Source organism: Mustela nivalis (assembly GCF_964662115.1).
Source record: "Mustela nivalis genome assembly, chromosome: 1".
Classification (NCBI taxonomy): Eukaryota; Metazoa; Chordata; class Mammalia; order Carnivora; family Mustelidae; genus Mustela; species Mustela nivalis.
In genome coordinates this window covers 150341530-150369000 of record NC_139020.1, presented here as the reverse complement: position 1 = coordinate 150369000, position 27471 = coordinate 150341530, and the positions used below count along the sequence as shown (strand labels likewise).

The 27471-nt window shown below is 46.9% G+C and overlaps 1 protein-coding gene across 1 annotated transcript in view; it reads left to right on the top strand.

Moving 5' to 3' along the window:
* Positions 1-13554: 13554 nt before the first annotated feature.
* TRIM71 (tripartite motif containing 71) overlaps positions 13555-27471 on the top strand; it is a gene marked incomplete at its 5' end in the record, with an annotated part of 70990 nt that continues 57073 nt past the window's right edge. The window contains one exon of the mRNA XM_082725817.1: positions 13555-14409. Within this exon, the coding sequence (XP_082581943.1) occupies positions 13555-14409 (855 nt within the window). The remainder of the gene's footprint in view (positions 14410-27471) is intronic.

Below are 27471 nucleotides of genomic sequence, written 5' to 3'. Positions count from 1 at the left end.
TATTTTATGTGTATAAATATATAATTATACACATACACACATTAGACACACATACACAGTTGGCCCTTGAACAACACAAGTTTGAACTGCGTTGGTCCACTTAACCTATGTGCGGATTTTTTCCAATTAATGTGGTTCAGTAATGCAAATGTATTTTCTCTTCTACTTTATTATGTATTTCTCTTCTTTTTTTTTTTTTTAAGATTTTATTTATTTATTTGACAGGCAGAGATTACAAGTAGGCAGAGAGGCAAGCAGAGAGAGAGGAGGAAGCAGGCTCCCTGCTGAGCAGAGAGCCAGATTCCGGACTCAATCCCAGAATCCGGGATCATGACCCGAGCTGAAGGCAGAAGCTTTAACCCCCTGAGCCACCCAGGTGCCCCTGTATTTCTCTTCTTAATGACATTTTCTTCTCTCTAGCTTACTTTATTGTAAGAATACAGTTTATAATCCATATAACATACAGATATGTGTTAATCAACTGTGTATATTATTGGTAAGGCTTCTGGTAAATAGTAGACTATGAGAAGTTATGTTCTGGGGGAATCAAATATTATATGCGGAGTTTTTTTTTTTTTTTTTAAGATTTTATTTATTTATTTGACAGAGAGAAATCACAAGTAGATGGAGAGGCAGGCAGAGAGAGAGAGAGGGAAGCAGGCTCTCCGCTGAGCAGAGAGCCTGATGCGGGACTCGATCCCAGGACTCTGAGATCATGACCTGAGCCGAAGGCAGCGGCTTAACCCACTGAGCCACCCAGGTGCCCCTATATGCGGAGTTTTGACTGCACAGGGGGTGATACCCTTAACCTTCATGTTGTTCAAGGACATGTATAATACATACAATGTACATGTAACATATAAATATTAATGTATAGAGGCTCATGGGCAGCTCAGTCAGTGGGGCACATGATTCTTGATTTCAGAGTTGTGAGTTCAAGCCCCATACTGGGTCTAGAGATTACTTAAAAAAAATAATAATCATTTGGGCACCTGGGTGGCTCATTTGGTTCAGTGGTTCAGCGGCTGCCTTCAGCTCAGGTCATGATCACAGGGTCCTGCTCAGCAGAGAGTCTGCTTTTCCCTCTACCCAACCCCCTGCTTGTGATTCTTTCACTCTCTCTTTCTCAAATAAAATCTTAAAAAAAAAAAAATCTATATATAGACACATAGAGGAGGAAGAGAGAGAGAGAGAGAGAGAGAGAGATAATGCAAATAAGGGGAAAGGTAACATTTAGGGACTCTGGGTGAGGCTATATGGGAATTCTTTGGATTATTATTGTAATTTTTCTCTACATTTACAATTATTTCAAAATGCAAAGTAAACAAAAATAAAAATAAGTAAAACTAAATAAAATTAAGAAGAGATAAAACCTAGGGATGCCTGGGTGGCTCAGTCAGTTAAGCATCTGCCTTTGGCTCAGGTCAAGATCCCAGGGTTCTGGGATTGAGTCCCACATCTGGCTCCTTGCTCAGCAGGGGGCCTGCTTCTCCCTCTGCCTGCTGCCCCCCTGCTTGTGCTCTCTCTCTCTGACAAATTAAAAAAAAATTTTTTTTCTCTTTAAAAAAGAAGAGATAAAAGCTAAAAAAAAGAAAGAAGGTGGCATATAGGGAAATGAACAAAATGCTCATATCAACATTTACTGCTTTCCTCCTGCCTAATGAGACCCTCAGGAGGTGCCAACTGTCTGCACAGGAATTAGGAATCCCCTCAAGAAAGGCCTGTGACGAGACTGGGAAGACCTAAGGCACTCGCTTACAGCAGTTACTGATAACCCATGCTCATCCCTGCATCCAGTGGCATGCGTTCTATGAAGAGTCACCAGGGCCACTGGTGTACAGACCAGAGCTTGTGACTTAGCCCCGCCCCCACCCCCGGGAGCTGGCGGTTTTATATGGAGACAAACATGCATACAATTTTTGCGGTGTGGTTTGACAGAAGCCTATGACAGCATGAATGTGGGAATTTGTGTCTAGGTCTGGGGAGGAAACCTGCCATAAATGACTTTCTCCCCAGGTGGACACTTAAAGTCTTTTTTTTTCCTTTTTAAGATTTAAGGATTTTATTTTTTTTATTTGAGAGAGCGCTAGAGAGAGAGAGAGAGAATACAAGCAGCAGGAGTAGTAAAGGGAGAGGAGCAGGGAGCCCTTTGCGGGGCTCAATCCCAGGACCTCGGGTCATGACCTTAGCCGAAGGCAGATGCTTAATCAACCAAGCCCCCCATGCGCCCCTTAAAGTCAGTTCTGAAGACTAAGTAGAAGTAGAGGAGCTGTTGGCCAAGCGCAGAGGCCAGAGACCGCGTGCCACTCCCCAATAATGTTTTAGCAAGTACACGCGGAGCAGAGGCAAGGGCCAGAGGCTGGACCGCTGAGTCACTGTTGAAAGGCTTAGAGGAGGTCAGGGTTTCTGAGCTGGGATTTGAAGAGGAGATTGCCATGGGTGTGTGAAAACAATTACACACAGACGCAGGGAGTGTCTGGTACAAAAGCACAGAGGTCAAGAACGAGCAAATCCCAAGGTGAGGGCTGGTAAACACCTGGAGTCCATGAGTCTGCCCAGGTGGGGTTGTGCAAGGTGTTTGCTTCTCACCTGGGGCTGCGAGTTTTCATGTCAGTCCTCAGCCTGTAGCGCCCACTCCCCCTCCCCCCGCAGCCGCCCCCCCCCACCTGTCAGGGGAAACCCAGGAAAACAGCGTGACTTTACATATTTATAAGAGAGAATTTCATGGAGAGATTTGGTTGGACAGGTGATGCGACCCAAAGGTCAGCTGGAGCAGGTAGCTGCTGCCACTTCTTGCTGGAGGGTCAGAGGTCAGGGGTCACCTGCTGGAAGTTGAAACCACAACAGGCCCGAAGGTGGAGTCCTAGAAGAGCGGCAGTCAATGCTAGAGATGAGTTGCTACCCAAGGGGGGGGGGAGGAGAAGGGGAGAAGTACCCTCCTGTTTGCCTTTCCCCTAGCAGCCTCTTCCTGCACAAACCTAGCCAGAAAGGAACGGACTCTGGAACCTGGAGAGTACAGCCAGGATCAGCATCTGCACTCTGGGACACAAACCGAGCTGGGAAGGGTCAGAACAGGTCTGAGGGCACACAGGCCCACAGGGAGCCTTGGCAGGATCTCTCCAAGAATGTTTTTTTTTTTTTTTTTGTCCTTCCCATAAACTGCACAATCCCTTTGGTACTAGTACCAGCATAAACCAATTCAACCCCCATTATCACCGGTTATCCAGCTGCTCAGGCCAGAAACTCTGGAGTTCTCCCCCACTTCTACTTCTTTTTGTCTTTCTCTCATCCAGCCCATGAGGAAATCCCCCCCTTCCCTTTCTGTTCCCTGACCCAGGTTTGACTTGAAGCACTAATCATGAGAAAAAATGCACTCTACCTTCATTCATATGTAATCTGTTTGTCTCCTCCTTCTAGGGGCATTCCCAAAGTCTGGCACATAGTAGGTGCTCAGTAAATATGCATTAAGGGAATTCACCTGGTACCTCATTCCCTCCCTGTGTTCACTTGGATTAGTCAGTCCGCTGGTCAGTTGGCAGGTAGGCTGGAGGTTGGCTGTTCCTGCACAGCCTCACTCACAAGTCTGTTGGAGGCCAGCCATCCCAGGGCTAAACAGGGTACCTGGGCCTCCTACATGGTCACAGGGGTTCAAGAGCAGCAAGAGAGCTAAACTTCCAAAGCTCAGATACTTTTAGGTTTCTACTTATGTCATGTTTGCTACTGTCCTATTAAAGCAAATGATATGGCTGTGCCCAGTCTTTGTGAGAGGGTAGTACCAGACGACGTGAGCACAGGGAGGCACAGACAGCACAGGGACCACAATCCCTACGATGCCTTCCAGTGGGAGAACATGGTAAATTTCGGAACAGACTGAACAGCCAAAGTGCAGTGAGCGTAGGAGGTGGCAGGGTGGAGAAATGACTTATGACCCAAGGTTATGGAAAAGCAGTGGACTCTAAGTGAGCCTTTATAGGACAGGTGCATTTGGATGGATGATGTAGAGGGTAAGGACGTTTCAGATGATATAGCATCAAAGTGCTTAGGGAGAAAAAGTATGATTAGCAGTATAAATAGCATATATCACATAATTTTCTGAGCTTTTCTATGTACCAGGCTCTGAGCTAAATATTTTTTATTTTTTTATTTTATTATTATTATTCTTATTTATTTATTTGACAGAGAGAGATCACAAGTAGGCAGAGAGGCAGGCAGAGAGAGAGAGGAGGAAGCAGGCTCCCTGCTGAGCAGAGAGCCCGATGCGGGACTCGATCCCAGGACCCTGAGATCATGACCTGAGCCGAAGGCAGCGGCTTAACCCACTGAGCCACCCAGGCGCCCCGCTAAATATTTTTTAAAATTTAATTATTATTACTTTTTCAAGATTTTATTTATTTGAGAGAGAGACAGATAGCAAGAGAGATGAGCAGGAGGCAGGGTGAGGGAGATGGAAGCAGGCTCCCTCTGAGGAGGACCCCGATGTGGGGCTTGGTCCTAGGACCCTGAGATCATGACCCAAGCTGAAGGCAGATGCTTACCCAACTGAGCCACCCATGTGCTCTTGACTATTATTTTTTAAAAGATTTTACTTATCTACTTATTTGAGAGAGAAAAAGTAAGCGGGTGGGGGTGGGTGGGGAGGAGCAGAGGGAGAGGGACAAGTGGACTTCCAGGCTGAGCATGGAGCCCAACATGGAGCTCAATCCTGTGACCCTGAGATCATGACCTGAGCTGAAACCAAGAGTCAGATGTTCAACAGACTGAGCCACCCAGGCACCCCATGAGCTAAATACTTTTAAAGCATTATCTCACTTAATCTTCATTGTCATCCAGAGCTAGGATCTATCTTTACCCCAATTTTATAGGAAAGGAAAACAAGGCCTAGAGAAAGATTTTTTTAGATCACCAAAAGCATAATCCATAAAACAATAAATCAACAAACTTAATACATTGGATTTCATAAAATTTATAATTAACACAAAAGAGAATGGGACACCTGGTGTGGCTCAGTCAGTTAAGGTCTGCTTTCACCTCAGGTCATGGTCCCAGGGTCCTGGGATCAAGTCCTTAATCAAACTCCCTCAGCAGGAAGCCTGCATCTTCTTCTTCCACTCCCCTTGCTTGTATTTCCTTTCTGTCTTTCTCTCTGTCAAATAAATAAAATCTTAAAAAAAAACTAAATAAAATAAAACCACAATGAGGGGTGCCTAGGTTGCTCATTCAGTTAAGCCACTGATTCTTAATTTTGCTTCAGGTTGTGACCCTGGGTGGTGGGATCGAGCCCCTCGTCAGAGTCCACACTCCACGTGGAGTCTACTTGAGATTCTCTTTCTCACTCTCCCTTTGCCCCTACTGCCACTTGCACACATGCTTGCGTGTTCTCTCTAAGTGAATACATAAAAGTGTAAACACATACACACATACCATTAGAGACGACATGCATCTATTATAATGGCGAACATGAAATTAAAAAACAAAACTGACCATACAAAGCTGTGGTGAGGGTGTAGACAAAACCAAACTCTCATACCTCCCTGCTAGAAATGTAAAATGGTGCAAGCAATATTTAAAACCATTTTGTAGTTCCTTGAAAAGTTAACATACACTTACCCTTTGACCCAGCCATTCTACTCATAGTTATTTTTTCAAGAGAGAAGATATACTTCTCCGGGGCTCCTGGGTGGCTCAGTGGGTTAAATCCTCTGCCTTTGGCTCAGGTCATGATCCTAGGTCCTGGATCCTAGGTCATGATCCTAGGTCCTAGGTCCCTGCTTTGGGCTCTCTGCTCAGCGGGAAGCCTGCTTTCTCCCTCTCTCTCGGCCTGCCTCTCTGCCTGTTTGTGATCTCTGTCTGTCAAGTAAATAAATAAAATTTAAAAAAAAAATAAGAAGATATACTTCTCCAAACAAAGACTTGTACTTGAATGGTCTAGCACCCTATTTGTAATAGCCAAAACTTGAAAACAGCCCAATGACCATCAGTGGATGAATAAATCAACAAATTATAGTACATCTACACAATGGGATACTACTCAGCAATAAAAAGAAATGAATTAGTGATTCACACAACAATTCAGATTAATCTCAAAGTCATGCTGAATGAAAGAAGCCAGACCTGTATTCCCCAAAAAGTACAAATTGTACAGAAGTGTATATATTATGTGGTTCCATTGATATAAAACTCCAGAAAATGCAAATTGACCTTTAGTGATGAAAGCCTGAGCAGTGGTTTCCTGGGGAGCTGTTCAATGGAGGGATTATTAAGGTGTTAAAGAAAACTTTTGGGGGTGAGATATACTCATTCTCTCGTGTGATGATGGGTTTGCAGAAATATCAATGTATTAAAACGTGTCAAACTGTATACTTTTAAGTGTGAATAGTTTGTGACACTTGGGTGTCTCAGCTGGTTAAACGTCTGTCTTCGGCTCAGGTCATGATCTCAGAGTCTTGGGATCGAGTCCGGCTCCCTACTCAATGAGGAGTCTGCTTCTCCCTCTGCCTGCCATTCCCCCTGCTTGTGTGCTCTCTCACTGACAAATAAATAAATAAAATCTTACAAAGAGGGCGCCTGGGTGGCTCAGTTGGTTAAGTGACTGCCTTCAGCTCAGGTCATGATCCTGGAGTCCCAGGATCAAGTCCCCCATCAGGATCCTTGCTCAGCAGGGTATCTGCTTCTCCCCCTGACCCTCTCTCCTCTCATGCTCTCCTTCTCTCTCATTCTGTCAAGTAAATAAATAAAATCTTAAAAAAAAAAAATCTTATAAACATGTGAATAGTTTATTCATTGTATGTCAATTATGTCACAATAAGGCTGTTTTATTTATTTATTTTTAAAATATTTTATTTATTTATTTGACAGACAGAGATCTCAAGTAGGCAGAGAGGCAGGCAGAGAGAGGGGGGGAAGCAGGCTCTCTGGGAGCCTGATGCGGGACTCGATCCCACGATCCTGGGATCATGACCTGAGCTGGAGGCAGAGGCTCCAACCCACTGAGCCACCCAGGCATTCCATCAATAAAGCTGTTTTAAAGAAATAGGAAACTTAGGGACAGTGATCTGACAGAGAATGTGGAATAGGCTGGAGTGGGAGTGTCCTAATTATTTATTGCTATGTAACCAATGACCCCAAAATTTAGTGGCTTATGACAACCACCATTTAATTTTATTTCACAGCTTTGTGATCAGGAATTCAAAGTGGCTCAGTGAAGTGATGCTCTGTGGCAAACTTGGTGGTATTCAGGTTGGCATGGTCTGGAAGATCCAAGATGGCTTCATTCAATTTCCTGGCACCTGGTCAGGAGTGGGTGGGAGCCTAGGCTCTAGGCCTCTTTCCTTCTCCATGGGACTCTCCAGAAAGGATGTCAGACTTCTTACATGGTGGCTCAGGCTACAAAGGTAGAAGCTGCCAGTTCTTTTAAAGCCTGGGCCCATGGCTCAGTCGGTTAAGCATCTGCCTTGGGCTCACGTCATGATCTCAGAGTCTTGGGATCGAGCCCCATATGGGGCTCCCTGCTCAGCAGGGAGCCTGCTTTTCCCTCTCCAGCTCCCGTACTTGTGTTCCCTCTCTCGCTATTTCTCTCTGTCATAAATAAATAAAATCTTGAAGGAAAAAGAAAAAAAGATTGTGCCCAGAAGGGGCATAGCATCACTTCTGCCGTGCTCCCTTGGCTGGAGTGGTCTAGACTCTAGAGGAGGGGGAATAGAGCCCACCTTTCAATGAAAGCTCTGGGAGTCCGGGAGACAAAATAGCCAGGGCCAGCGAAAGACAATGCATCTGAAGCAGTAGAACTGGGATATACATAGATAGGCGGTGGGCAGAGTTTGTGTTAAAGAGGGACAGAAATGGAGGTTTGAGACAGAGCAAAGAGATCTTTGGTTGTCAGGTTAAGCCTTCTGAGTTAACTTTTAGGTAGGAGGGAGCCCTTGAAATTTGGCATAGGTGGAATGAATGAGGGTCAGAGTTAGGCCGAAAAAGGGAAATTTAAATGCGATAGAGATTTTCCAGCTAAAAAATCAGAGAGCATCTGAAGTAAGAAGCTGCACAGGGTTAACAGTATGTACTGATTTAGACATATTTTGATTTTCTGCTATGCTCATCTTAAAAACAACCTTTATTGTTTTTTGCCCCCTTAGGAAAGACACACATTTCGTTTTAGAAAATCTAGGGTTGGGGTGCCTGGGTGGCTCAGCTGTTAAGTGTATGCCTTTGGCTAGGGTCATGATCTCAGGGTTCTGGGATCGAGTCCTCACATTGGCCCCCAAATCAGCACCTGCTCTGCGGGAAGCTTGCTGCTCCCTCTCCCACTTCCCCTGCTTATGTTCCTTCTCTCTCTGTGTCTCTCTCTGTCATAAATAAATAAAATCTTAAAAAGAAAAAAATCTAGGCTGAGAGCTTCGCTTCGACATGGTGGGCCACAGGCAGCTGCACTGGAGCCTGGAGAGCAGAGTGGGTGGGGGGGGAGGCAGAGATGGCAACTCTTGTTAGGGAGGGAAAAAGTACATGACTGCCTGTATGAGATGTGGAGGGCCCGTGGAACGTAGTGGTAAGGCAATGATAGAATGATGTGACAAAGCTAAGATTTAAACGTGGGCTTGCGCATTTACATGTGACTGGTGCTATAAGAGGCACAGTATATTTAGCAGTGCTTTGATCCTGGATGAACTAGGAGTTTCCACCAGTTACAAAGCATGAGGAATCTGAGGTGCAGGGAGTTTACCTAACTTGCTGAATGGTGGAGCTGGGTTAGAAACCTAGCTGAGCTCTGCACTTCCTTTAACTTCCAAAGCTGCGTACTGATTTTTTTTTTTTACCTTCCGTATGTACAATTCAAGTATCTCTACTGCAGACCATACATTTCTGGGTGAATAGAGCTTACATTGTATCGTCTGATTTGCCGCTATGCTTAACTTGAGGTTGTTGAAAACAGCTGACACACGTCTGTCAAATGATTTCAAGGCCAGAGTCAGGGTAGAGTCAAGAGTTGGCCAGGTGTGTAGAACTCCACCCCCCACCCCCAACAGGCAGGATGCAGGCAATGATTCAAGAGCGTCTGTTAAGCTGGTTACCAGCCTGCTTATGGCTCAAAATAGTAATTGTGATGTAATATTTATTTAATGTCTAAAAAAGAATACTCTGCTGATTTATGTACCTAAAAATTATGTAAATGCACCCTCAGGATGCTGGTGAAAGGTACAATTTTGACAACAGAACACGTGATGCATCAAATATTTAATTAAAGGACCAGATGAAAAAAGCAGATGATGGAAATGTGGTCTAGCCACCCTACCCCCTCATCCCACCCCCAGGTCTGAGAGAGCAGCAGTCTAGTGTCATCTTTGAAAACAAAATATGAATAGAGATGAATTTGAAAAAAAAAATGCAAATTTACTCTCTACATAATTTTAGGGCTGGCTTCTTTTAAAAGTGGCTATTAAAATACAAATGATTTATTTTCAGGATTCAGGAATGAATGTATTTATACTCCCTTTCTAATGTTACCTAGTGGAGAGAAAACTGGAAGGCTGCTTGTTCCTCCCTTGCTAAGAGAGGGTGTTTATTAGCTAGGGTGGCAATGAAAAATTTAATACTAGTTTATAGCAGGGGACTGTCTTGGGGCTTTCATCTGGATATGTGGCTCTTATTCTTCTGATGGATAAGCTCTAGCCTTAGAAAGTCTAATCCTTAACTGTTCTGTATCACTACACCATATTTAAAAAACCCAACTATATTTCTATACAAGTGGAGTTCATCAGTTGCTCTAAAGATTACCCTCTTTCCTGCCTCGGTAAATGGTCTTAATGGAAACTAGGAATGTGCTACTTTAAAAATTTACACTGCAGCCCTGTTTTCCTGGCAATGTCCTGTCAATTCAAGAAAAGAAAGAAAGGGAAGCTACTTCATGACAAGAAATCAAAACCTTTTTTCTCTCTTCTCTTTCTTTTTTCTTCTCTTTTTGGTTTATTCTGAGCAATTGTCCCCAGGAAACAAACCCACCAACCGCTGTCAAGTTTGATTCCTGTTCCTGGAGTTAAACCTTCCTGCTCTTCCAGGATGTCTCTGTTGGCTTTTCATCTTGGTCATCCACTTGCAAACTATCTAGAGTCTTATGACCAAGAGGACTGTAGAGGGTTCCACCCCCCCCCCAGCCTTGGCACCTCTTTTTTCTTAGATGCTGGAGGGTGGGGCCTTTTCTGACCCTCTGGGGCCATCTTCCTTCTGGCAATTCTCTTCCCCCATCTGTTTTCCTTTTGTTTTTGTTAAAAAAAAAAAAAAGAGAGAGAGAGAGAGAGAGAGAGAGAGAAAGAGAGAATTAAAAATTACCAAAGCAAGGAAAAGAAACAAACCCTAAAAATACTACAACTCTGGAGCTAGGCCAGTATGGTGGAAAATTCTATAGGAGTGCGTAGATTCACGTGGGAGCATGTACATGTTTACATACAGCTCTCAAATTATGGAAGAAACTCCTATTTGGCAGTACATGGTAGCAACAGAAGCTCCTCCCTAATCTTTAAAGTCTAAGAGGTTTCCTTCTCTTTCATTGGCAGAGAAGGAGCTTTGTTTTGTATTTTATTGAGATACAATGAACATATGTTTTGGTTTTATGGGACATTTTTGTTCTCTTTGCACAGTTCAGTGAATGCTCCCTCAGCTTCAATTCGTTCCAGGTGCTGAGGAAGCCTTCCAAGGGCAGAACACCCAGAGGACCTGGATGTTCATGGGGTGGCTGCCAGGCTCTTCCTCCACCTGGAAGCTCTCTTCCAACTCAGGGCAATTCTTGGGCCTGGGGATGGATTTGTCCCTGTAGGGAGATGTTTTTGCAGCCTGAGTCCTTCAGCTCGTTTTTCCAGCTGGGTTGATTTGAGAGCTTTCCAGGTTGATCTTTCCCTGGAAAACTCCTGGATCTGATGCACAAATTCAAAGGAGGAGCTGGGGATGATACAGTTGCGTGTGTATGTTTTGTTTTTTCCTTTTCTTTATCTTTTTGGTTATTTAGGCTGGACAAGTTTTTTGTTTTTTTTTTAATTGAAGTACAATTTACACACAGTGAAATTTTGCACAATCTTAAATGGCAGATTTACAAGTTTTGACAAAAGTATACACCAATGATACACTTCTATTTCAGCACCTCAGAGGGTTCCCTCATCCCCGTTCCCAGTCCAAGCCCCTTACTCCCAAGGATACTTTTCACATCTCCACAGCTTAATTGTGGCCTGTTCTAGTCTCCTGTAAACGGAATCACACAGTATGAACTCTTCTGTGTTTGGGTTTTTCCTTCTATCACCAGAGGTGTTTGAGATCCACTCAGGTAGTTGCCTGTACAAGTAGAATCCAAGATGTAACTAACAGCTTGACAGTGTTAGATGTGCCAATTGTTCCACCAGCTGGCCTTCAGACCAGACACCCTCTGAAGCCTGGTATGTGGCCCTCTCTGCTCCTCTAAGTCAGTCTCTTTCCAGGGCCAAGCAAGTTCCTCTCCCAGAACTGCCCAGGCAGTCTCAGACACCACCCAGATGGCCGTGGGGCCGTCACCCGGGTCGCCTCTCCTGAACAGCTGCCCTCTGCCCCCCCCCCCAATTAAACTCAAAAGGAAACTGGCTTCTCCGCAGATCGGAATTCGGATTCGTTAAATTCCACGCATCCAGTTGCACACAAGTGTGTGTTTTGGTGTTGATATGCAGAGTCCTTAAGAAAACGTAAAAAGGGAAAAAAAAAAAAAAAAAAAAAAGGAGGGGGACCTAGACCTCACTGGCAGGGGATATCAGCCTCGGTAGAACCAGGATTCAAAATGAAATCTTTTCTTTTTTAAATAAACATAAGAGTCGCTCTCCACTCCTCTCTCGGAAGGTTTCAAAGGTCGTCACACCGAAGCCCGGGGGCGTTCATCTCCCCAGCGGCACGGAGAAGGGAGGAGGTTGGAGGGAGGAGGGAGGGAGCACACAAAAGCGAGCCGAGTCGAGAGGGCTAATGTTTCCTGTTTGCCTGGAACCCCCTCCCCTGTGTCCCCTCCCCCAGCCCCCTCCCAGCACTCGGGCGGAAGTGAGTTTGCTCCTTTGGAGATTAAAAGGATTCCGAATTCCGATCAGTCCCAATAACCGGCGTACTGAGAAGAGAGGAGAAGGAGAAGGAGGAAGAGGCGGCAAAGCAGAGAAAGAGGGGCACGCGCGCGCGTGCACGCACTCAGCCCGAATTGGGGGAGTTGTGCAAAGCCCCAGGAGGCCAGAGCGCACGGCGTGAGCAAAGGCCGGTAGGCGTAGCGCGGCCGGGGCCACCCGAGTCTTGGTCGGTGACTCGTTCCAGAAAGAAGATGACGCGGGCCAGCAGCGTTGGCCACGCGGCTTCCGAGCTCACCGAGCTGGGCCGTTGCCGGTTCCACTGATTCCAGCGCGCCCCAGAGGAGGCTCCGTCCCCGCGGCTCGGGATCGGAGGGGGGACCAAGGCGAGGGCGAAATGGCCCGATGACAAAGGAAATGTGATCCCCCTTCGCTGCCAAGGTTTCAGAGAGGACGGACGTGAGGAGGAGGAGGGGCGCGGGGCGCGCGCGGAGCTCGGATAGCATTGCACGACGGCTCGCGCGGAGCGGGCAGCGGGTACATCTAATATCTTCCTGCCGATGAATAATTCAGGACGGCCCGCGGGGACCTGCGGCCCCGCGCTGCAACGCGGCTAAACCGGAGGGGAAGGAGCGCGCGCGGGAGGCGCCAAGGCCGGGCGAGGCGGGGGCACGAGGGCCCGGGGCCGCGTGGGGCGCGCGTGCGTGTTAAGCGCCGGCAGCCGCGGCCAAGCTAGGCGGCGCGCGGGAGAATCGAGGCGCGTGGGACGCGCGTGCGTACTACACGCGTGCGGCCGCGGCCGGGCCCCCAATAGCTGCCGCTGCGGAGGGGCCGACCGCCCTGCAGGGGAGGCCGCGCCCGGCCGTGCGCAAGCCCCGGGCGCTGCAAGCCGGGCCACCCAGGAGCCCCTCGCCGCCGCGTCATGCGGCGGGGCAGCCGGCGTCGCGCGGGGGGACACGGGCTTGGCGTCGCGCCGCTCCCGCCTTTAGTAGTTTGGGGAGCTTTCCTCTCCCAAGAAGAGACTAACTAAATCTGTTGAAAGAAGAGCAACGCACCAAATACTCGCGGAACCAAATTCCGCGTAACCCGCCGGGACTGGGATTGCACAGCAGACTGTACTTTGGGGACTTACTCGGCTAGGGAGAACGACGCTTCAGCTGCTCCCGGGAGTCCTCTGACCTCCCTGCCCCCGCTCGCCCCTCGCTTGTCCGGACTTGTTCCGGCGCTCCGGCTTCGAAAGGCACGCAGCCTCCGCGTCCTCCGGGAGGAATCTGTGTCGCCTCTAGATAGTGGCATTTGATGCCCGCAGCGTCGGGGCAGGCAGCGCGCGGGCCGAGCGCGACGAGGCTAAGCGGGCCGTGCCGCTCTGGAGCCGGCCCCCGGATCGCAGGCCCGATCGATGCATTTTTCTGAGTGAGTCGGCGGCTCCCCCACCCACCTCGGCGGTTTTCTTCTATCCTCCTCCTCTTCCTCTCTGGTCTCCTCCCTCCTCCCAGTCGGCTTGCAAATGGCTTCGTTCCCCGAGACCGACTTCCAGATCTGCCTGCTGTGCAAGGAGATGTGCGGCTCCCCGGCGCCGCTCTCCTCCAACTCGTCTGCGTCGTCGTCGTCCTCGCAGACGTCCACGTCGTCCGGTGGCGGCGGCGGGGGTCCGGGGGCCGCGGCGCGCCGCCTGCACGTCCTGCCCTGCCTGCACGCCTTCTGCCGCCCGTGCCTCGAAGCGCACCGGCTGCCGGCGGCGGGCGGCAGCGCGCCGGGAGAGCCACTCAAGCTGCGCTGTCCCGTGTGTGACCAGAAAGTAGTGCTGGCCGAGGCGGCGGGCATGGATGCGCTTCCCTCGTCTGCCTTCCTGCTCAGCAACCTGCTCGACGCTGTGGTGGCCACTGCCGACGAGCCGCCGCCCAAGAACGGGCGTGCCGGAGCCCCGGCGGGCGCGGGCGGCCACAGCAACCACCGGCACCACGCGCACCACGCGCACCCGCGCGCGTCCGCCTCGGCCCCGGCGCCACTCCCGCCCGCGCCGCCACCGCCCGCGCCTTCGCGCTCTGCGCCTGGCGGTCCCGCCGCCTCTCCTTCCGCGCTACTGCTGCGTCGGCCTCACGGCTGCAGCTCCTGCGACGAGGGCAACGCGGCCTCGTCGCGCTGCCTGGACTGCCAGGAGCACCTGTGCGACAACTGCGTACGCGCGCATCAGCGCGTGCGCCTCACTAAGGACCACTACATTGAGCGGGGCCCGCCAGGTCCCGCCGCTGCGGCAGCGGCGCAGCAGCTCGGGCTCGGACCGCCCTTCCCTGGCGCGCCCTTCTCCATCCTGTCGGTGTTTCCCGAGCGCCTCGGCTTCTGCCAGCACCACGACGATGAGGTGAGTTCGCTGGCGGCCTCTTGGGGGGCGGAGGCGGGCGGGGGCTTGTGTCTACGGAGGACGCGCGTGCTTGCTCACCAAGGTCCTCCAGACCGGTCCAAAGCGGGGTGTGGCGGGATCCTCTCTGGATTTGTTTTTCCTTTGCCTACTTTGCAGTTGTTGCCACCAAGGAGGTCATTACCCGCGAAGTGTGTGTAGAAGTCTAGCTTTGGTGTGCTTGCTGCGAGGGGCCGCGGAAGAGTTTCAAGACGCGGAGTCCCCTTTTTTCTGTATCCGATTTTCGGTGTGGCAAATTGTGGCACCCATTCTGTTCACTCAGCATGCGCCGGGAAAAGCTAGGGTTGTGTGTCGGTGGGGGAGCTAGTAACCGTGCGCGAGAACCCTCTCCCTTGATGGCTCTTGGGGTTTGAGAACACCCCTTCTCTATGGATTTTGATTTCCTTATTTCTCTGTTTGACAAAACGTGCAAGTTGTTAAAGATGCCGGATGAAGCAGTATCTGTGTAGACGTGGCCCCCCGTACAGGCACACCACAGGCCTCCCGGAGTACTGAGTGCCCTCTTTGAGCATATTTTCTCGTTTTTGTCATACTCGCAGATTGTGGGCTTTTGAAGGTAGGGTATGAGCCTGGATGGAGATGGCTGTGTGGGTGTGCAATGCGTGTGTCTGTGTAGACCTGGTTTCCACGTGCGCGCTTGCGAGAGGCAGAATAGGGGGGACCTTGCCCATTGATCTCACCGAGTTGGGAGCCCCTTGGGCCGCTCACGCCTGCCCCGACTTCGATATCCTACAGGAACTGGTTTCCCTGGTTGGGGAAGTGTCTCCACCCCGCTCAGCCCGGGGCTCGACTTCCCCGGGGAGCAAAACCAGACTCATCTGCAGCAACTCGAACCCCGGGGGCACAGGGTCAGAGGGCTGCACCGCAGCCTTTGGGTTTCAGTTCGCTTTTCTGGCTGTCGCATAAACCTGAGACCTTCCACTTACCTGAGCCCACTACAGCAAGGGACCAAAAATTTGGAGAGCCGGCTCTGGTGGGAGGGTCGTTAATTTAAGCCATCTACCTGGAGACCTGTGAGATGTGTGTGTAATACCTATGGTCTTGGAGGAAGAGCAGATGGCAGAGACTTTGGAAGTCCTAGTGGGAGTTGCTGTCTACGAGTCGGAACCGGCGTGCTGGCACCGAGCAAGGCAGAGGCTTGCACAGCGCAGTCTTTTCCATTGCTAACCTGTTATTTGGGGAGGAGGGCGGAGCTATTGCCTGATGGCCTTAAGCCGACGTCTCCTATTGGAAAAAAGTTGAAATTCTAATCTACTTGTTGTGGGCGCTGCATTTTAAGTTTCCTTCTAGGTATTAAGCTAGGGGGCATTCTTTTCCTTAGTTTTTAAGCTTTGGATAGACTCCTCTTAAAAGTTTCCACATTCGTAGGTTAATGTTTGTAGTCTGTTCTTTTCATCACTTTTAGAAAAATGAATGATTGAACTAAATACCGATCTTGAAGCCCAGGAATGAAAAGATGGAGTCAAATCACTTGAAGATTAGGGTCAAACGGGGTGGGGCGGTGAAGGGAGGGAGATATAGCGTCTGAATCCGCCACAATTTCCTTTCTGGGAGGGGCCGTTGATTGAATTCTCCCTCCCAGCAGTTGAGTTTAAATGTCAGGTTTTATTTATATTCCCAGTTAAAGATCCATATTCGTTTTGTTTGGGCTAAAACAGAAGATGCTCAGTGTTGCCAGACTTGTAAAAAAGTCTTATATTTGTAAGAGAGAGTGTAAAGTGAGAAGTGAAGCTCCCCTCGCCCTGGAGGTTCCTGGATGCCCTGAAAACTAACATCATAAGTCGTGCAATACCAGGTTGAATTTTGGCAAAGACCTTAAGATCCTACATTGTTAAACTAAATATTCTCTAGAAAATGAAATTTTCTGTTTTGAGCAGAATTCTGCTTCCCCTCAGTCATTCATTTAAAAGAAGAAAACTTGGAAATTAATTTTTAGATCTTTAATGCAGAGATCTGCATTTAGAAAGCTAGAAATTTTGATTTTAAATGTGACAGACCAATGCTGCAAATAAAGGACCCAAGTGTTAGAGAAAGCACCAGGTTCATATAGTGGTCCCACTCAACAAATTCTTCCTTTATAAAAAAATGATCAGGAACCGTTTGGGAATACTGTTCTTTTAAAAAAACATGCGTCTGACTGGGAAAGGAGCATGAAGGCTCTTTGGAGGGTGACTGTCTTCTGTTTGATTGTGATGGATGGAATCTCTAAACACACCTACTTTTCTGCATTTGTAATCTACCTCAATTTTAAAATGTTCTTTACTGAGTTGCCTTCTGTGTCAACAGGCTCCATTAAATAATTCAGGGTGCCCTGCCTTACAGTGCTGCCACCTGACCTTGGGAAGGAGGCTGGGACCCTGTGTGCCCCCATCCCCCGCCTTGATTTTTAGCGAGGTTGCCTCCAACAGTTGGGACACCCAGGGATGCTCAGGCAGCCAGTAGGGTCTCTCTTTCTCCACCGCTTTCCTTAAGAATCCCCCTGGAAATGGCTCGTCAAGATTGACCAGATGGTGCTTTGAGAACTTGTTTTAAAATGTAACTGCAAAACCTAAGAGAATTGGGTTTTCCTACAGAACGGTAAAGAAATTGTGGCTCACTTACAAAACGTATGGGGTTTTTCGCTAATTACGTGCCTTCGAATGGTCAGTTCAAAGGCCTGCTGGCGCCAGACTGGAAGGGCAGGCAGGCCGGGAAGTGCGGGGCCGCTGGCCGCGCGGCGGTCAAGACAGGAGGGGGCTCAGGAGGCGGAGGAGGTGGCGCCGCTGTGGGCCTCTGCCGCGACTGGGCCAGCCAGCCTCGGGCCGCCTTAGCGGTGCGGACGCTGCGGACGGTGGCCGCTGCTCTCCCCGCCGTGGCCGCTGCTCTCCCCGCCGTGGCCGCTGCTCTCCCGGCCGTGGCCGCTCCTCTCCCCGCCGTGGCCGCTCCTCTCCCCGCCGTGGCCGCTCCTCTCCCCGCCGTGGCCGTTGCTCTCCCCGCCGTGGCCGCTGCTCTCCCCGCGGGCACCCGAGAAAGCGTCCTCTAGAAAGGGGTGTGCACATATTTTGAGCGAGGAGTTAAGTGCGTCTAGAAGCGTGCTGCTCCGGCTGCTTTGAGGAGTGTCCTAATTGTATTTGTGATATATAGGATGTGAGCCCTTTGCTGCCTTGGAGTCGACCCTGGAAGCACAAATCTCGGGGTGGGGGCGGCCAGGGTGTGTGTGTTGCGTGTGGAAGGGCATTCTGTAAACGGCAGCAAGCAAAGTGGGATCTGAACGTGTTCTGTCCCCGGGAAAGGCCCTGTCACTAGCGATGGGCGGTGGGGGTGACACAGTTGCCATCTTGAGCCAAGGGAAACATTGTAGCTCAGCCCACCAGCGATGGCAATATTGTTCCCAGTTAGGCATGGCCCGGGAGAGCGGAATTTCCTGAGTCTTTAAGATGGAAAATAGGGTGCTGGTGCTGATACAATTTATATTTAGTCCCTGCGTTGTGCTTTTTTTTTTTTTTAAAGGCTTTCTAGAAATATAAATTATAGAATTCCAACCCAGTATGATCCTGAATATTGACCCTTCCATCCTGGGCTTGGTGTATTGTCTTTCCCCAGGAAACCACTCAAACCATTTTGAGGAGGGCTGTTTGATGCCTTACAATAAATAGTTGTGGAATGGATAAGTGTCTTATTTTGAATAAGTCATGGTGAATGGGGATATTACCAGTACTAGTACTAATAAATTCTACATTCCTAAAGTCTAAGCTTCTTCAGGCATGCATCCCCAGCGTAAGCATGTTTTTAAACTGCATGTATATGCTTTGTAAATTACAAAATGTATACCAAAAGACATTTTGGGAGGACAAGAGGGAAAAAAATGGATTTGTGCGTTCTAGTATTTCTGCACCCCATCTTCTTACATGATTTGGTGAATATATGTCTGCTTAACACATTAACTCTATTTGCCAGAAAACCAAAATTGCCATACATACCTTGGAAATCATTGGAGCTTGATGCTTTGAATCCAGTTCAGTGGGTAGATGTGTATACATTGAAGTCTCTTGAATTAAGAAAATGCCTGATGAAGGTCTATGGGAGCGAAATGTTCATTATTGCTATCCTAATTCCGTAGCATTGAATGTAATCTGGGGGTTTTTAAAGTTTGAGCTGAGGAATGTGCCCAGCCTTCTATTAAAGTGCATAGGGATGGATTTTATCAACATGGATCCCAGGGAAGGTGGGTCATGGCTAGTTTGGCAAGCCTGTGCTCATTAGGTTACCTCACAGGCATAAGCTTATCTAAAATGTGCTAGTCATATTTGAGGTCAGTGTGGTATCAGCAGTCTGGGGAACCATTTGTGACTGCTTTAGCTTCCCAAAAAGTAAACTACACTGGTTTTAGGGTTGCATAGACTTGCTTTTTCGTCTGTAAAATTTTTGTTTACAATGATCAAATTCTTTTGGTGGGGGCAGTAAAGATATTTTAGGAAGAAAACAGGCACTTTCTCCCAGACTGCAGTTTTTCCATTGATATTACTATACATTCTTTATGATTCAGGTGCTTTCAAGTTAAATACTAGGACATGGAATAAAGAAATCCGGAAAGTGTTTGAAGATAAGAATAAAATTCCCTTTATACACCCTAGTTCTCTCTCCCATTTTAGCTGTTATAGATGTTAGAGTCCTTTCAGCTTGAAGGACATGAAAACGAGCATTAACATGTATAGTTTCCTAAAGCATTACTTAAAATGGAAACCACTTTCTTCTCACATATAAAATTGTGAACATAGCTGTTCTGCTTTTTGTGTTGTCATTTTACAAACGTGGTACATACATAGAAAAGGAGTTAGCTTTTGGGGGAAGCTATAAATGAGGAGGTGAAATAGTTAAAAATGCCTTTGTCGAAGTAGTTTGCCAGGAAAAAAAGGGTTTATAAGTTTTTCTGATGAAAGAGAAGTTTTAACTTAACAAATAATCTGTATCTCTAAAGTTTAACCTTCCCCTCCCCAATTTTATTTTCTCTGGTGCTAACTTAAAAGTCACATGGTTTGCTTAGTCTTGTGAGTTCTCTGTCTCAGTTCCTCACTCAGGGCAGGGTTTATTTTAGATGCATTCATTCTTAGTGAATAAAGGACCATTTTGGTGTCATTCTTTGTGACACTTAAGCAAAAGGTTGAGAAGTATCCTACCACGCAGGCAGTTTCAAAGTAGTGTTCCCTCCCCCCAAACACTAACAAAGAGTCAGGCTTGGCTCAGTAAGGCTGTTTTTGCCATATCTGTTATTTTGCAAGAGAGCAAAAGAAAGATACTGATAAAGAATTACAGTTGCCTAAAGGGAGCAAGATGGCCACCCATTGCAGCCCACTCTTTCCCCCTTTCTCTTGACCTTTCAAGCATTGTGACTTGTGAGAGGAAGCTTGATCCATCTTTCCTCTTCAGTTGATGTGACCTCGTGCTTGTTCAGTACTAAATTATTCCTCTCCCTTTGAGGTTTTGTCTATACCCACAAACCGAGTTGACTGAAACCAGATTGACTGTTTTGACTGACAGGACTCCAGAAAAATTGGGGAGGAATGGGAGGTTGAATGCTGGCTATTTACATCCGAGACTCTTTGACTTAAACCTTGTTCCAGTGAAGTTCTTTCCCTTCAGATGCCATCTCCAGCTTCCCTGAAGCTCTGAGTGCAGTGAAATGCCGGAGAATTCCAATTCCTGGGTTTTGATTCTTGTTGAAACCCAGCTGCAGTTTTAGGAGATCCATATTTAATCTGAAGACTAAAGAACAATAATGTTTTGGTTTTGTCCTCCTTAATGGAAGTTTCTACTCATCTCAGCCGGTGCCTTACCTGAGCATCAGGTAAGCAAGCGAGTTGCTTTTTTTAAGTGAATCTGTTTAAATGATCCCAGTTTAATGACCAAAAAGCACAAAAAATTGGCAGCCAGTTGTAATTTGTTCAAAAGCATTTTTTCCCACACAGATGGTCCTGAGGAAGTGATAATCTTTAGTGATAAAGTTACTGCTCTCAGTAATACATCAGCAAATGAAGTTATAAATAACTGGGCTTCACCATGAAAAAGGGATAATTCTTGATTGTGGTTTATCCACACAGACTTCTGCAGAATAGCACATTCTGTCAACATTAATGGAATTTGAATGAAGCAGAGCATGGTACACAAAAGAGAATGAAGTGGGTCAAGGTCAGTTGTGAAGAGTGAGGGCATTCTCTGTGGCTCTGACACCTTGGGAATTTTGAGGGCCCCTGAGCTAGTGAGGAACCTGTGGGAATAGGACAAGAGCTCCTGTGCCTTCCTAAATATGTCAGCCACTGTATTCTTCCTTTGGTGGTTACTTTTGGAAAGTTTAGCCTTAACCATTTGCAGTTTTTCTTGACATGTCAGTTGGTTTGCGAACTTTCATATTCTTTCTATGAACTCTTTGACTAATTGGATAATCACGAAAATGCTTTTGTATTAAACAGTATATACACTTAGGGATGCCTGCTTGGCTCAGTCAGAGGAGCACGTGACTTCTTGATCTCAGGGTCATGAGCCCTACATTGGGTGTAGGATTACTTTACAATATTTGTTTATTTATTAAAAAGATTTTATTTATTTATCTGACAGAAGATCACAAATAGGCTGAGAGAGAGGAAGGGAAGCAGGCTCCCCACTGAGCAGAGAGCCCAACATGGGGCTCCATCCCAGGACCCTAGGATCAAGACATGAGCCGAAGGCAGAGGCTTTAACGGACTGAGCCACCCAGGCGCCCCTAAAATATTTATTAAAAAAAAACTTATTATTTTATTTTTAAGATTTTATTTACTTATTTGTCAGAAAAAGAGATTGAGAAGAGAGCACAAGCAGAGGGAGAAGCAGGCTCCCCACTGAACAGGGAGCTCAATGTGGCATTCAGTCCTAGCACCCTGGGATCATGACCTGAGCTGAAGGCAGATGCCTAATGACTGAGCCATCCAGGTGCCCCAAATTTTATTTAAGTAATTCCTACATGGGGTGTGGGGCTCAAACTCATGACCCCAAGATTAAGAAATTGCGTGTTCTCCGGCTGAGCCAGGTGCTCCTAAAATGAAAATCTTAAAAAAAAAAAAACAAAACAAAACCCAAAACTACACACTTAGATTTTGCTGCTAAATATGGTTCTGAGGACTACTTCAGCACAGGTGTTACAGTGTTTTTAAAAATGAGAATTGGGGGGCACCTGGGTGGCTCAATGGGTTAAAGCCTCTGCCCTCAGGTCATGAACTCTGCTCAGCAGGGAGCCTGCTTCCTCTCTCTGCCTGCCTTTCTGCCTTCTCCTGATCTCTGTCAAATAAATAAATAATCTTTAAAAAAAAAAAAAAGAGAGAGAATTGGGACTAACTGGCAGTCATCATTAGGGTGGGTAGCCCACATCCGCAAATTTGGGTCAGGGGCTTCTGCCTCTCTTTGGGATCAAGGTCAGAGGGAGAGCTTTCTCTCTTAGGATCATCTGTAGGCTTGTACCAAAAATGTAGCCACAAGATGTGGACAAGTATGGAGCAGAAAAATGGGTAGGGCAAAGATGGTTTTATTTATTTATTTAATATAGAGAGAGTGAGCCAAGAGAGAAGGAACACTCTAAAGCAGGGGGGCTGTGAGAGGGAGAAGCAGGCTTCCCGCTGAGCAGGGAGCCCATGCAGGGCTCCACCTCAGGACCCTGGGATCATGACCTGAGCCAAAGGCAGAGGCTTAACCCACTGAGCCACCCAGGCGCCCCAAGATGGTTTTAATAGTAGTCCTATGGAAGGGTTTGTCTGGGTTGTGGTGATGAAGCTGTTTGTTCTGATGTCACAAAACTGCACACTGAATGAGGTGCTGCCACTGGCGGGCTCTGCGATTGCTGGTGTGAAGTGTGTGGATGCTGGTTACTCAAAAGACACTCACATCTTTTCTCACAAGACAGAGCACATCTTTTCTCCCTCTATCAGAGTCAACCAGGGACTTTGCAGGTTCAGTTCCTGCTTCCCCCTCCCCTCCCCATATACCAGGAATTTGGGTTTGAGGCTCAGAGACAACAACTCCACAAGCAACATAGCTGAAAAGACGACATCCTAGTTGGGCCATTTCTTACCGCAGGCACCACCTAACTTGATTGATTCCATTTGAAACTTCATGAAAATATGGGGAGGACATCAGACTGTAAAATGTGTCCGAAGTTAGCTTTGCTGTTCTATCAGTGCAGTGAATGCCGGGTACACCCAGCTTGCTGCTGACTCCTGCCAGCAGGTTGCACTTATACGGACATGCCTCCAGCCCTTGCCAGTTGAGTTGTGTGCTAACCAGGAGAGACTGCCATTTTTATTCCCAAATCTGTTTATGCCCATTGTACTTGGTGTAATCTTACACACAGTTGAAGGTGTAAGTTGAAGATGAAATGTTCTGTGAAAAGTGACTTAGGAAAAATAGGAGGCCCTGGGGAAACCATAGAATAGCCCCCAATTCTTTGCCTCATGGAGCTTACACAGCCAATTTGGGATTGAGGGAATCCCTGCCCCCCTCAGTGGCTTTGATTTGGTTCTGACCCCTCAGTGGGGTTGTTGCGGGTACATGGAGGGGCATCTGTGGATGGCTGCCTTCAGCTGTTTCCCTAGTGGGAACCACACTAACCAGCCTGTGATGGTTATAATCTTGAGTGGGAGCAGGGAGAAGGCTCAGTACAGGCTACAGGGCAGAGCTCCCCCTGCCCCTGCTTCCGCTCCCTCTCTTCAATCTTGAGGATGTCCAGAACAGCTCCCTTCTCCAACCACATGCTTTGTCTGCAGTTTGTGCTGCCAGACCTCTGAGTGAAGGAAGGTTTCATTTCTCCTAGTCTGTTTTGGCTTTTTGGTATTTGTTTTTGTTTACTGAAGTATAATCGACATATTGTAAAATTCACGTTTTTTAGTGTATAGTTTTGATGAGGTTATACAGTGTGTGAAAACGACCACAGTCCAAACACGGAACGGTTTTCTCGCTTTCCACGTGCCTCACCCTTCAGCCTCGGGCAGCATGGATCTGTTCTTCAGGCCTGTGGTTTTGTCTCATCATGTCACAACATGGAATGATGCAGGGCTGAAAACTTTCAAGTCCGGTTTCTTCCCTAGGCATCATGCAGTCCATCCACATGCTGTGGGTGTCCTCAGGTCCCCCCTTTTTATTGCTGCGTAGTTTTCCACTGTATTGGGTACCACACTGTAGACTGTCACAGGCTGAGGAGCACTTGTGTTTCCAGTTTTTGGCGGTTGTGAAGATTTCTTGCCCGGAATATGTGCAGTGCTGCCTTGAGTGTTGGTGGTCCTTGGGCAGGAGTGCCCCTTCTGATCCCACAGGTTTGTGGGTGACGTTGTGTGCCTTTGAGCCTCAGTTTCCCCATCACTCTACAGAGATTGTGACATTTGCGCTAGACTGCCTGGGTTGACTTTTGGAATCAAATGAAGTTATTTTCTGTTAAAAAATAAAATTGGGGGCGCCTAGGTGGCTCAGTGGGTTAAGCCGCTGCCTTCGGCTCAGGTCATGATCTCAGGGTCCTGGGATCGAGCCCCACATCGGGCTCTCTGCTCAGTGGGGAGCCTGTGGCCCGCTCTGCCTACTTGTGATCTCTCTCTCTCTTTTTTCTCTCTATCTCTCTCTGTCAAATAAATAAATAAATAAATAAATAATCTTTTTTTTTTTTTTTTTAAACGAAGGAACTGATTTGGGTGGGGCCAGTGGAATCACTGCCTAAGTACCTGCTGGTCCTGTTTTTTATTTTTAGTAATCATTCATAATCCCCCTCACTCTTTCAATTGAAGTGCAGTTGACACATTGTGTTATATTAGTTTTAGGTGTATAGCATAGTTGCTCACTGAAAATGTAGCTACCATCTGTCATCATGCAACACTCAACACTACTGCCGCCATACTCCCTTTGCTGTACTTTTTTTATTTGTTTAAAGATTGATTATTTGTTTGACACAGAGATCACAATTAGGCAGAGAGGCAGAGGGAAGCAGGGGATGGATCCTAGGACCCTGAGATCATGACGTGAGCCAAAGGCAGAGGCCTAACCTACTGAGCCACCCAGCCCCCCCCCCCCACTGTATTTTTTATTCCCAGCATGCCATAACTGGATGCCTGTACCTCCTGCTCCCCTTCACCATTTCCCCATGGTTTTTATTTCCTTTGCTTTTTGTTATCTTTATCAGAGCTTTTGGGATTTAGAGGAATATTCTAAAAGGAAAATTTATTTTACCAGTGTACTTGGATTTTTTTAAAAAGCCACATGGGAGCAAATAAAAAAAATCAGCCCTAGTCAGCGATGGGCCAACTCCAGTATCTGGAGCTTGGGAGGGAATCTTGAAAAGAATCCCCATACAGAATGAATGAACTAAAGTTTAAGAATGTCCCCTTTTACTGCAACTGAAGATTAGTAGGGTAGAGGGTTTTTTAATGTTAGGATTTATTCTTGTTGATAACTGGAAACCAATTATGAAGGGGCAGCAAAATCTCTTCTAGCAAAAGAGATAGTGGTTAATTCTAGACAATGTTTGGGACTTGCCACAATAGCTACTAATTTTGTAATTGTATTCGTCCTTAAGTGTACAGTGCAATAAATAGGTGTGCCTTGATATGTAAGAACTGAAGTTACTACCTGTTTTCATCTGTAGCATCTTTGCTTTACTCTTGGTTATTTGCTTGCTAAATTGTGTGTCAACATTGTTAATTATACAAATGTTAGTAACATACAAATACATGAAAAGAAAGGCACTATAAATATTTGGGCATATCAGACTGAAAGTTACATTTTAGGTCTGAAGTTGAAAACAAAATTCCCTCTCAAGGAAGATTGGTGTTCATATTTGTTGTTTGTAGCATTCATATTCTTACTTTCCCCTTCCTTGGTTATGTAAGATCTACTGCAAAACCAAGCACAAAATCTGAATTTAGTGACAGCCTGCCCATTTCATCAGTGCCTATTTTGTTCTAGCCCCATAGAACTTATTTTCAGGGGTTTTGTATGTTGGGCAGGGTGTAAAACCAGTTCTCCTTTACTCCACTCAGGAAGGTATGGAAAGCAACAAATGGGAATAAAATTAAGAAACCACGTGCTAGATCAGATTATGAAGATGAGGAGGAAGGGGATGTCTGGCTCTGGTTTAGGGGAAGAAATTGGGTTTCAGGCTCTTGGGTCCCCATTGGACCCCATTGCTGGCAAACACTTGATGGTTGGGAGGGTGGGGGGGGAGTAACTTTTTTTAAAGATTTGCTCTTTTGGGGCGCCTAGGTGGTTTAATTGGCTTAGGTCACAATCTAAGGGTTGTGGGAATGAGCCTTGTGTCATCCCTGCATCAGGCTCTATGCTTAGTGGGAGTCTGCTTGAGGATTTTCTCTTCCTCTTCTCTTCCCTCCTAATTGTGCGCACACACTCTCTCTCAAATAAGTAAATCTTTTAAAAAAATTGTGTAACACAACATTGAATGTCACAGGGCTTGTCATTTGGGGTTGTAATTTTTCTGAATATGTATATACCTGTATTTATTTGACCTTCATTCCTTCTTTACCATCCTCAGCTTGTAGTTGGTGAATGAATGGAAAAATAGAGGTTTTCCTCAGGACGACCTTGTATTCTGCTGCCATGAGGCAACTTGGACCAGTTACTTCTGATTTAACTATAAGTAGTACATGAATGTATCTATGTTGTGATTATCCATAAGGTTTTTTTAAAAAAAAAAATTTTATTATTTGAGAGAGAAGCATACATAAGAGCTGAGAAATGGGGAGAGGCAGCGGGAGAAGTACACTCCCCTGAGCAGAGCCCAAACACGGGGCTTCATCCAGGGACCCTGAGATCATGACCTGAGCTGTAGGCAGACACTTAGCCAACTGAGCCACCCAGGCACCCCATCTGTTAAATTTTTAAAAAATATATGCCCAATCCTACTTCTTTCGGGTTTCTGTGCATTTTATTCCAAATCCTTTTAACATCCATTCACACACACACGGGCCTAGAGAAAGGTAGTCATATAACATGTTGACATTTTCCTGTACTGACTTGTTGGTCATTAGTGCTCTGTACTTGGTGTTCTTAGTGTGAAGTTTATTTATCTGGATTTTCTTTGCATTTGGCTGTTGGCTTCACTGTGCACGTCCTTGTGTCTCTCTTACTTCTAGGATATCCTCCATCCCCGCCAAGAATTGCTAAGACCTGAGAGGTGCATTTGAAATGTTAATTTGCTCCTGAGAGCCTGCCTCCCACCGGTTCCATTTCCATTTCCTTCCCGCCCCACCGGTCCTTGTTGCCATCAATCTAATGGGAGAGAAATGGCTTGTCCTGTTGTTTTACTTTGCATTTCCGCGATTACTCTGAGGCGAGCGTCTTTTCATATGTTTATTGGCCATTTGTGTTTCCTCCCTGAATTGCCTTGGTTCCTGGGCTTATCTCTCCCCGGCTTAAAAAAAAAAAAATCAATTTGTGGGTATTTTGGATAAATCAGAATAGTAGCTGTCTGCTCAGTTTTGTTTAGCTCTGTAGACATTTTACATTTTTGTGTGGTTGGTGATTGTCTTTCACTTTGCTTACATTTTGTGTCTCTTATCCAGCTTTAGAATATATTCTTTTTTTTTTTTAAAAGATTTTATTTATTTATTTGATGGAGAGAGAGATCACAAGCAGGAAGAGAGGCAGGCAGAGAGGCAGGCAGAGAGAGAGGGAGAAGCAGGCTCCCCCGCTGAGCAGGGAGCCCGATGCGGGGCTCGATCCCAGGACCCTGAGATCATGACCTGAGCCGAAGGCAGAGGCTTAACCCACTGAGCCACCCAGGCGCCCCTAGAATATATTCTTGATATATCATATGAGGTGGGATTTACACAAATGAGAGTACTGTCCTGTTAGCAAATAGTTTTATTCCCTGCCCCCCCCCTTTCCCTGAACCTCATATTTGTGGGAAACCTTTCTGAATATAGCTTGTTGGCTGGGGGTGAAGAGTGTGGCTGTTATAACTGACTTGCAGTTTGTACTGGTTGAGTGTTCGCGCTTTGTAGCCAT